Source organism: Coregonus lavaretus (genome assembly GCF_964263955.1).
Source record: "Coregonus lavaretus genome assembly, contig: HAP1_SCAFFOLD_1486, whole genome shotgun sequence".
NCBI classification, from domain to species: domain Eukaryota; kingdom Metazoa; phylum Chordata; class Actinopteri; order Salmoniformes; family Salmonidae; genus Coregonus; species Coregonus lavaretus.
The window spans coordinates 54997-67500 of NW_028162364.1; the positions used below are offsets into that span (position 1 = coordinate 54997).

The 12504-nt window shown below is 45.5% G+C and overlaps 1 protein-coding gene across 1 annotated transcript in view; it reads right to left on the reverse strand.

The window, feature by feature from the left end:
- LOC311119326 (caskin-1-like) overlaps positions 1-12504 on the reverse strand; it is a gene marked incomplete at both ends in the record, with an annotated part of 108138 nt that overhangs the window by 47679 nt on the left and 47955 nt on the right. Inside the window, one exon of the mRNA XM_084194046.1 lies at positions 10783-11097. Within this exon, the coding sequence (XP_084050172.1) occupies positions 10783-11097 (315 nt within the window). The remainder of the gene's footprint in view (positions 1-10782; positions 11098-12504) is intronic.

Below are 12504 nucleotides of genomic sequence, written 5' to 3' on the forward strand. Positions count from 1 at the left end.
CTACCCTTTATTATCACTTTACCCTGCTGACACACTACCCTATATTACCACTTTACCCTGTTGACCCACTACCCTTTATTACCACTTTACCCTGTTGACCCACTACCCTTTATTACCACTTTACCCTGCTGACCCACTACCCTTTATTACCACTTTACCCTCCTGCCCACTACCCTTTATTACCACTTTACCCTGTTGACCCACTACCCTTTATTACCACTTTACCCTCCTGCCCACTACCCTTTATTACCACTTTACCCTGTTGACCCACTATCCTTTATTACCACTTTACCCTCCTGACCCACTACCCTTTATTACCACTTTACCCTGTTGACCCACTACCCTTTATTACCACTTTACCCTGTTGACCCACTACCCTTTATTACCACTTTACCCTGCTGACCCACTACCCTTTATTACCACTTTACCCTGTTGACCCACTACCCTTTATTACCACTTTACCCTGCTGACACACTACCCTTTATTACCACTTTACCCTGTTGACCCACTACCCTTTATTACCACTTTACCCTGTTGACCCACTACCCTTTATTACCACTTTACCCTGCTGACCCACTACCCTTTATTACCACTTTACCCTGCTGACCCACTACTCTTTATTACCACTTTACCCTCCTGCACACTACCCTTTATTACCACTTTACCCTGTTGACCCACTACCCTTTATTACCACTTTACCCTGCTGACCCACTACCCTTTATTACCACTTTACCCTGTTGACACACTACCCTTTATTACCACTTTACCCTGTTGACCCACTACCCTTTATTACCACTTTACCCTCCTGCCCACTACCCTTTATTACCACTTTACCCTGTTGACCCACTATCCTTTATTACCACTTTACCCTGCTGACCCACTACCCTTTATTACCACTTTACCCTGCTGACCCACTACCCTTTATTACCACTTTACCCTGCTGACCCACTACCCTTTATTACCACTTTACCCTGTTGACCCACTACCCTTTATTACCACTTTACCCTGTTGACCCACTACCCTTTATTACCACTTTACCCTCCTGCACACTACCCTTTATTACCACTTTACCCTCCTGCACACTACCCTTTATTACCACTTTACCCTGTTGACCCACTACCCTTTATTACCACTTTACCCTGTTGACCCACTACCCTTTATTACCACTTTACCCTGTTGACCCACTACCCTTTATTATCACTTTACCCTGTTGACCCACTACCCTTTATTACCACTTTACCCTGCTGACCCACTACCCTTTATTACCACTTTACCCTGTTGACACACTACCCTTTATTACCACTTTACCCTGCTGACCCACTACCCTTTATTACCACTTTACCCTGTTGACCCACTACCCTTTATTACCACTTTACCCTCCTGCCCACTACCCTTTATTACCACTTTACCCTGTTGACCCACTACCCTTTATTACCACTTTACCCTGCTGACCCACTACCCTTTATTACCACTTTACCCTGATGACCCACTACCCTTTATTACCACTTTACCCTGTTGACCCACTACCCTTTATTACCACTTTACCCTGTTGACCCACTACCCTTTATTACCACTTTACCCTGTTGACCCACTACCCTTTATTACCACTTTACCCTGTTGACCCACTACCCTTTATTACCACTTTACCCTGATGACCCACTACCCTTTATTACCACTTTACCCTCCTGCACACTACCCTTTATTTCCACTTTACCCTCCTGCCCACTACCCTTTATTACCACTTTACCCTGTTGACCCACTACCCTTTATTACCACTTTACCCTGCTGACCCACTACCCTTTATTACCACTTTACCCTGTTGACCCACTACCCTTTATTACCACTTTACCCTCCTGGACACTACCCTTTATTACCACTTTACCCTCCTGCCCACTACCCTTTATTACCACTTTACCCTGTTGACCCACTACCCTTTATTACCACTTTACCCTGCTGACCCACTACCCTTTATTACCACTTTACCCTGTTGACCCACTACCCTTTATTACCACTTTACCCTGCTGACCCACTACCCTTTATTACCACTTTACCCTGTTGACACACTACCCTTTATTACCACTTTACCCTCCTGCCCACTACCCTTTATTACCACTTTACCCTGTTGACCCACTACCCTTTATTACCACTTTACCCTGTTGACCCACTACCCTTTATTACCACTTTACCCTGTTGACCCACTACCCTTTATTACCACTTTACCCTCCTGACCCACTACCCTTTATTACCACTTTACCCTGCTGACCCACTACCCTTTATTACCACTTTACCCTGTTGACACACTACCCTTTATTACCACTTTACCCTGTTGACCCACTACCCTTTATTACCACTTTACCCTCCTGCCCACTACCCTTTATTACCACTTTACCCTGTTGACACACTACCCTTTATTACCACTTTACCCTGTTGACCCACTACCCTTTATTACCACTTTACCCTGTTGACCCACTACCCTTTATTACCACTTTACCCTGCTGACACACTACCCTTTATTACCACTTTACCCTGTTGACCCACTACCCTTTATTACCACTTTACCCTGTTGACCCACTACTCTTTATTACCACTTTACCCTGCTGACCCACTACCCTTTATTACCACTTTACCCTGCTGACCCACTACCCTTTATTACCACTTTACCCTCCTGCCCACTACCCTTTATTACCACTTTACCCTGTTGACCCACTACCCTTTATTACCACTTTACCCTCCTGCCCACTACCCTTTATTACCACTTTACCCTCCTGCACACTACCCTTTATTACCACTTTACCCTCCTGCCCACTACCCTTTATTACCACTTTACCCTCCTGCCCACTACCCTTTATTACCACTTTACCCTCCTGCCCACTACCCTTTATTACCACTTTACCCTGCTGACACTCACTGGGGCTGGACACACCTACACACACCAACATACAACCCCACCTTACCCCACCTACACACCAACATACAACCCCACCTTACCCCACCTATACACCAACATACAACCCCACCTTACCCCACCTACACACCAACATACAACCCCACCTTACCCCACCTACACACCAACATACAACCCCACCTTACCCCACCTACACACCAACATACAACCCCACCTTACCCCACCTACACACCAACATACAACCCTACCTTACCCCACCTACACACCAACATACAACCCTTACCTTACCCCACCTACACACCAACATACAACCCCACTGGTGGATTCAACTAATAAAATAATGGACGACCTGACCAGAGAGTTCCAGGGCCTAAAGAACAGTTTGCAGTTCTCCCAGCGTCAGCTCAATGAGTTGAAACAGGAGAACGGCAAGATTACAGCGATCTGTAAGTCATTGAGAGAGGACATCAGTTCTGTGTGTGAATCCATGATAACAATGAAGGATAAATCAGACTATCTCGAGGGACAATCAAGGCGGAATAACATGGTTGCGGAATCTCCAAAAGAGACCTGGACGGAGTCAGAGGACAAAATGAGGGAAATTTTCTCGGAGAAACTGAAGATGGACCACAGGAAGATTGAGGTGGAGCGCGCCAACAGGACTGGAAAACCAACCACCGGCCCAGGTGACAGGCCCAGGCCGATAGTGGTCAAGTTCCTGAGGTTCAAGGACAAGGTAGCTGTTCCGGGAAAGAGCCAAGAACTTGAGAGGAACAGATATCTTCCTCAACGAGGACTATCCTGAAACTGTGCGCCAGAAGAGGAAAGAACTTATCCCAGCCGTGAAATCTGCCAGAGCGCGTGGGGACATTGCTTAGATCCGATATGACAGGTTCATTGTCAACCCTCCCTCCCAGAAGCCTGGAAGGGATGAGAGAGCCAAGCCTATTGGTTCGTAGCTTCAACCCCGCAGCACACACACACACACACACACACACACTTACACACACCAACTGGTTAATGGACTGCTGAATGTATATTTTTTTTCTCTTGCTTTGTTTGCTATTTTCCATATTATGTCTATCTCTGATAAGCTACCCAGGAAAGGGCTGAAAATAGTCCATATTAATATATGTAGCCTTAGAAATAAGGTTCATGAAATCAATAACTCGCTAACATCAGATAACATTAATATATTAGCCATTTCTGAGACTCACTTAGATAATTAATTTGATGGTACATCAGTAGCAATACAATGATATAACATCTATAGAAGAGACAGGAATGCTTATGGGGGAGGTGTTGCTGTATATATTGAGAGCCATACCCCTGTAATCCTTAGAGAAGATCTTATGTAAAGTGTTATTGAAGTGTTGTGGTTGCAGGTTCACCTGGCACATCTAAAGCCTTTTCTTTTGGGGTGTTGCTATAGGCCACCAAGTGCTAACAGTCAGTATCTAAATAATATGTGTGAAATGCTTGATAGTGAATGTGATGTAAACAGAGAGGTCTACTTTCTTGGGGACCTGAATATTGACTGGTTTTTATCAAGCTGTCCGCTCAAGAGGAAGCTTCTGACTGTAACCAGTGCCTGTAATCTGGTTCAGGTTATTAATCAACCTACCAGGGTGTTTCCAAACACTACAGGAACAAGATCATCCACATGTATCGATCACATTTTTACTAATACAGTAGAACTTTGTTCTAAAGCTGTATCCGTACCCATTGGATAGAGTGATCACAATATAGTGGCTATATCCAGGAAAGACAAAGTTCCAACAGCTGGGCCTAAAATAGTTTATAAGAGATCATACAAAAGATTTTGCTGTGACTCTTATGTGGATGATGTAAAACATATTTGCTGGTCTGATGTGATTAATAAGGAGCATCCAGACGCTGGACTTTATGAATTAATTAAATTGCGTCTTCCAATTATTGATAAACATGCACCTGTTAGGATACTGACTGTTAGAGCTGTTAAGGCTCCGTGGATTGATCAATCAATCAATCAATTTTATTTTATATAGCCCTTCTTACATCAGCTAATATCTCGAAGTGCTGTACAGAAATCCAGCCTAAAACCCCAAACAGCTAGTAATGCAGGTGTAGAAGCACGGTGGCTAGGAAAAACTCCCTAGAAAGGCCAAAACCTAGGAAGAAACCTAGAGAGGAACCAGGCTATGAGGGGTGGCCAGTCCTCTTCTGGCTGTGCCGGGTGGAGATTATAACAGAACCATGCCAAGATGTTCAAAAATGTTCATAAGTGACAAGCATGGTCAAATAATAATCAGGAATAAATCTCAGTTGGCTTTTCATAGCCGATCATTAAGAGTTGAAAACAGCAGGTCTGGGACAGGTAGGGGTTCCATAACCGCAGGCAGAACAGTTGAAACTGGAATAGCAGCAAGGCCAGGCGGACTGGGGACAGCAAGGAGTCACCACGGCCGGTAGTCCCGACGTATGGTCCTAGGGCTCAGGTCTCTCAGTTGGCTTTTCATAGCCGATCATTAAGAGTTGAAAACAGCAGGTCTGGGACAGGTAGGGGTTTCGTAACCGCAGGCAGAACAGTTGACTGGAATAGCAGCAAGGCCAGGCGGACTGGGGACAGCAAGGTGTCATCATGCCCGGTAGTCCTGACGTATGGTCCTAGGGCTCAGGTTCTCAGAGAGAAAGAGAGAACGAGAGAATTAGAGAGAGCATACTTAAATTCACACAGGACACTGGATAAGACAGGAGAAGTACTCCAGGTATAACCAACTAACCCCAGCCCCCCGACACATAAACTACTGCAGCATAAATACTGGAGGCTGAGACAGGAGCGGTCCGGAGACACTGTGGCCCCATCCGAAGAAACCCCCGGACAGGGCCAAACAGGAAGGATATAACCCCACCCACTCTGCCAAAGCACAGCCCCCGCACCACTAGAGGGATATCCTCAACCACCAACTTACAATCCTGAGACAAGGCCGAGTATAGCCCACAGAGGTCTCCACCACAGCACAAACCAAGGGGGGGCGCCAACCCAGACAGGAAGATCACGTCAGTAACTCAACCCACTCAAGTGACGCACCCCTCCTAGGGACGGCATGAAAGAGCACCAGCAAGCCAGTGACTCAGCCCCTGTAACAGGGTTAGAGGCAGAGAACCCCAGTGGAGAGAGGGGAACCGGCCTGGCAGAGACAGCAAGGGCTGTTCGTTGCTCCAGAGCCTTTCCGTTCACCTTCACACTCCTGGGCCAGACTACACTCAATCATATGACCTACTGAAGAGATAAGTCTTCAGTAAAGACTTAAAGGTTGAGACCGAGTCTGCGTCTCTCACATGGGTAGGCAGACTGTTCCATAAAAATGGAGATCTATAGGAGAAAGCCCTGCCTCCCGCTGTTTGCTTAGAAATTCTAGGGACAATTAGGAGGCCTGCGTCTTGTGACCGTAGCGTACGTATTGGTATGTACGGCAGGACCAACTCGGAAAGATAGGTAGGAGCAAGCCCATGTAACGCTTTATAGGTTAACAGTAAAACCTTGAAATCAGCCCTTGCCTTAACAGGAAGCCAGTGTAGGGAAGCTAGCACTGGAGTAATATGATCAAATTTCTTGGTTCTAGTCAGGATTCTAGCAGCCGTATTTAGCACTAACTGAAGTTTATTTAGTGCTTTATCCGGGTAGCCGGAAAGTAGAGCATTGCAGTAGTCTAACCTAGAAGTAACAAATGCATGGATTAATTTTTCTGCATCATTTTTGGACAGAAAATTTCTGATTTTTGCAATGTTACGTAGATGGAAAAAAGCTGTCCTTGAAACAGTCTTGATATGTTCGTCAAAAGAGAGATCAGGGTCAAGAGTAACGCCGAGGTCCTTCACAGTTTTATTGATTTTATTGATGAGGAATTGATCAACTGTCTGGTTGAAAGAGACGGGGCAAAAGGAGTGGATAATAAGTCTGGCTGCACATCTGACTGGCTGACTTACTGCAAATAGAGAAATTATGTGACTAAACTGAACAAAAAGAAGAAGAAACTGTATTATGAAGCCAAGATCAACGATATAAAGAATGATGGAAAAAAACACTTTGGAGTACTTTAAATGAAATTATGGGTAGAAAGACAAATTCAACTCCATCTTTCATCGAATCAGATGGCTTATTCATCACAAAACCATTTGATGTTGCCAATTATTTGAATGATTACTTCATTGGCAAAGTGGGCAAACTTAGGCAGGAAATGCCAACAATGAACAGTGAGCCATCGTATTCATGCATAAAAAAAACTAATAATGAAAGAAAAGCATTGCAAGTTTGAATTTTGTAAAGTTAGTGTGGGAGAGGTAGAAAAATTATTGTTATCGATCAATAATGACAAACCTCCTGGCATTAACAACATAGATGGAAAGCTACTGAGGATGGTAGCTGACTCTATAGCCACTCCTATCTGTCATATCTTTAATCTGAGCCTAGAGGAAAGTCTTTGTCCTCAGGCCTGGAGGGAAGCCAAAGTAATTCCGCTACCCAAGAATGGTAAAGCGTCCTTGACTGGATCAAACAGCAGACATATAAGCTTGCTGCCAGCTCTTAGCAAACTGTTGGAAAAAATAGTGTTTGACCAAATACAATACTATTTCTCTGTAAACAAATTAACAACAGACTTTCAGCATTCTTATAGAGAAAGGCACTCAACATGTACTGCACTCACACAAATGACTGATGATTGGTTGAAATAAATTGATAATAAGAAGATTGTGGGAGCTGTACTGTTAGATTTCAGTGCAGCCTTTGATATTATTGACCATAACCTGTTGTTGAAAAAACGTATGTGTTATGATTTTTCAACCTCTGTCATATCGTCAGAGCTACCTATCTAATAGAACTCAAAGGGTTTTCTTTAATGGAAGCTTCTCTAATGTCAAACATGTAAAGTGTGGTGTACCGCAGGGCAGCTCTCTAGGCCCTCTACTCTTTTCTATTTTTACCAATGACCTGCCACTGGCATTAAACAAAGCATGTGTGTCCATGTATGCTGATGATTCAACCATATACGCATCAGCAACCACAGCTAATGAAGTCACTGAAACCCTTAACAAAGAGTTGCAGTCTGTTTTGGAATGGGAGGCCACTAATAAACTGGTCCTGAACATCTCTAAAACTAAGAGCATTGTATTTGGTACAAATCATTCCCTAAGTTCTAGACCTCAGCTGAATCTGGTAATGAATGGTGTGGCTGTTGAACAAGTTGAGGAGACTAAATTACTTGGTGTTACCTTACATTGTAAACTGTCATGGTCAAAACATATAGATTCAATGGTTGTAAAGAAGGGGAGAGGTCTGTCCGTAATAAAGAGATGCTCTGCTTTTTTGACACCACACTCCAAAAAGCAAGTCCTGCAGGCTCTAGTTTTGTCTTATCTTGATTATGGTCCAGTCGTGTGGTCCAGTGCTGCAAGGAAAGACCTAGTTAAGCTGCAGCTGGCGAACAGAGCGGCACGTCTTGCTCTTCATTGTAATCAGAGGGCTGATATAAATACTGTGCATGTCAGTCTCTCTTGGCTAAGAGTTGAGGAGAGACTGAGGTAAATACTATGCATGTCAGTCTCTCTTGGCTAAGAGTTGAGTTGAGACTGACTGCATCACTTCTTCCTTTTTATAAGAAACAGTAATATGTTGAAAATTCCAAATTGTTTGCATAGTCAACTTACACACAGCTTTGACACACACTCTTACCCCACCAGACATGCCACCAGGGGTCTATTCACAGCTCTGACACACACTCTTACCCCACCAGACATGCCACCAGGGGTCTATTCACAGCTCTGACACACACACCTTACCCCACCTACACACCAACATACAACATACAACCCTACCTTACCCCACCTACACACCAACATACAACCCCACCTCCACACCAACATACAACCCCACCTTACCCCACCTCCACACCAACATACAACCCCACCTTACCCCACCTACACACCAACATACAACCCCACCTTACCCCACCTACACACCAACATACAACCCCACCTACACACCAACATACAACCCCACCTTACCCCACCTACACACCAACATACAACCCCACCTTACCCCACCTACACACCAACATACAACCCTACCTTACCCCATCTACACACCAACATACAACCCTACCTTACCCCACCTACACACCAACATACAACCCCACCTTACCCCACCTACACACCAACATACAACCCCACCTTACCCCACCTACACACCAACATACAACCCTACCTTACCCCACCTACACACCAACATACAACCCTACCTTACCCCACCTACACACCAACATACAACCCTACCTTACCCCACCTACACACCAACATACAACCCCACCTTACCCCACCTACACACCAACATACAACCCTACCTTACCCCACCTACACACCAACATACAACCCCACCTTACCCCACCTCCACACCAACATACAACCCCACCTTACCCCACCTACACACCAACATACAACCCCACCTTACCCCACCTACACACCAACATACAACCCCACCTACACACCAACATACAACCCCACCTTACCCCACCTACACACCAACATACAACCCCACCTACACACCAACATACAACCCCACCTTACCCCACCTACACACCAACATACAACCCTACCTTACCCCACCTACACACCAACATACAACCCTACCTTACCCCACCTACACACCAACATACAACCCCACCTTACCCCACCTACACACCAACATACAACCCTACCTTACCCCACCTACACACCAACATACAACCCCACCTTACCCCACCTACACACCAACATACAACCCCACCTTACCCCACCTCCACACCAACATACAACCCCACCTTACCCCACCTACACACCAACATACAACCCTACCTTACCCCACCTACACACCAACATACAACCCTACCTTACCCCACCTACACACCAACATACCATCCCACCTTACCCCACCTACACACCAACATACAACCCTACCTTACCCCACCTACACACCAACATACCATCCCACCTTACCCCACCTACACACCAACATACAACCCTACCTTACCCCACCTACTCACCAACATACAACCCCACCTTACCCCACCTACACACCAACATACAACCCCACCTTACCCCACCTACACACCAACATACAACCCTACCTTACCCCACCTACACACCAACATACAACCCTACCTTACCCCACCTACACACCAACATACCATCCCACCTTACCCCACCTACACACCAACATACAACCCCACCTTACCCCACCTCCACACAACCCCACCTTACCCCACCTACACACCAACATACCATCCCACCTTACCCCACCTACACACCAACATACAACCCCACCTTACCCCACCTCCACACAACCCCACCTTACCCCACCTCCACACCAAACCTAAGTCCTTCCATTCAGTACGTGTTGTGATACATAGAAATAGGAGAAGATAGATTGGCAGACAGAGATGGCGTGGAGACAGCACAGGCCATGCATACCCAATCTATAATCTGTAGACTAGAACTAATACTAAAACCACCACAAGCACTACTATTACATACTACTACATTATGACTATTAACAATACTACAAATAATACTAATACTATACTACTACTACTACATCTATAACTAGTATTAGTACTAAAACAACAACAACAGAATGGTCAACACTAACTATGCTACTAACTTAATGGTAGTAATACAACCACCATTATGACTATTAACAATACTACAAATAATACTAATAATACTACTACTAGCACTAACCACAGTGATGGAAATACCACAGTAATACTATAGTAATATGATGTATTGATCATAGTATTCATATGTTGAAAAATAGTATTGATTGTATGATTTATTACAAGCTATGAGTTTTAGCTGGATACCTGGCAGGCTTGGCTGCTCCAGACTTGTAGAAAGAGGAGGAGAGGGGAGAGGAGGAGGACTGGAGAAAGGAGAAGTGGAAAGGCCCAGGGGGAGAGTGGAGAGGTGAGGAGGGGAGAGGAGGAGCGGGGGATAGCCAAAGGAGGAGAAGAGAGGCGTGGTTTGGGTGAGAGGAGGATGAGGAGGATGAGGAGGAGGAAGAGTCAGAGGGAGAATGTGGGAGCGATGGCCGGTCGCTGTGGTAACGAGGCAGGGGGAGGGGCAGGGGGCGTGTCTACGAAGAAGGAGGGTGTGGCTCTGCTGGGAGGGGGAGGGGTCTAAATACAAACCAGGAAGAGGGAGGGGGAAAACAACAACAAACCCAAAACACAACGACAATCAGTCAAATAAAACTCAAAATAGAAATAGAAATTCAAAATATATAAAACAATAATAATAGGTTAACTCAAATATTATATTACATATAAATATAACACAATATTCAATATTCATAGCTAAAAATATAAAACAATATCAAATATAATTCAAATGTTGATAAAACACAAATTGTAACATAAAAACAAATGTAAAAAGATGTAAATGAAACTGAATCTCAAACGGTGGGTCGGCCTAGGAGGTAATGACAGATACAGAGATTAAGGTAGACAGCAGGAGGTGAGATGGGGTGAGGGACGGTCTAGGAGGTAATGACAGATACAGAGATGAAGGTAGACAGCAGGAGGTGAGAGGGACGGTCTAGGAGGTAATGACAGATACAGAGATGAAGGTAGACAGCAGGAGGTAGGATGGGGTGAGGGACGGTCTAGGAGGTAATAACAGATACAGAGATGAAGGTAGACAGCAGGAGGTGAGATGGGGTGAGGGACGGTCTAGGAGGTAATGACAGATACAGAGATGAAGGTAGACAGCAGGAGGTGAGATGGGGTGAGGGACGGTCTAGGAGGTAATGACAGATACAGAGATGAAGGTAGACAGCAGGAGGTAGGATGGGGTGAGGGACGGTCTAGGAGGTAATGACAGATACAGAGATGAAGGTAGACAGCAGGAGGTGAGATGGGGTGAGGGACGGTCTAGGAGGTAATGACAGATACAGAGATGAAGGTAGACAGCAGGAGGTGAGAGGGACGGTCTAGGAGGTAATGACAGATACAGAGATGAAGGTAGACAGCAGGAGGTAGGATGGGGTGAGGGACGGTCTAGGAGGTAATGACAGATACAGAGATGAAGGTAGACAGCAGGAGGTGAGATGGGGTGAGGGACGGTCTAGGAGGTAATGACAGATACAGAGATGAAGGTAGACAGCAGGAGGTGAGATGGGGTGAGGGACGGTCTAGGAGGTAATGACAGATACAGAGATGAAGGTAGACAGCAGGAGGTGGGATGGGGTGAGGGACGGTCTAGGAGGTAATGACAGATACAGAGATGAAGGTAGACAGCAGGAGGTGGGATGGGGTGAGGGACGGTCTAGGAGGTAAGGACAGATACAGAGATGAAGGTAGACAGCAGGAGGTGAGATGGGGTGAGGGACGGTCTAGGAGGTAATGACAGATACAGAGATGAAGGTAGACAGCAGGAGGTGAGATGGGGTGAGGGACGGTCTAGGAGGTAATGACAGATACAGAGATGAAGGTAGACAGCAGGAGGTGAGATGGGGTGAGGGACGGTCTAGGAGGTAATGACAGATACAGAGATGAAGGTAGACAGCAGGAGGTGAGAGGGACGGT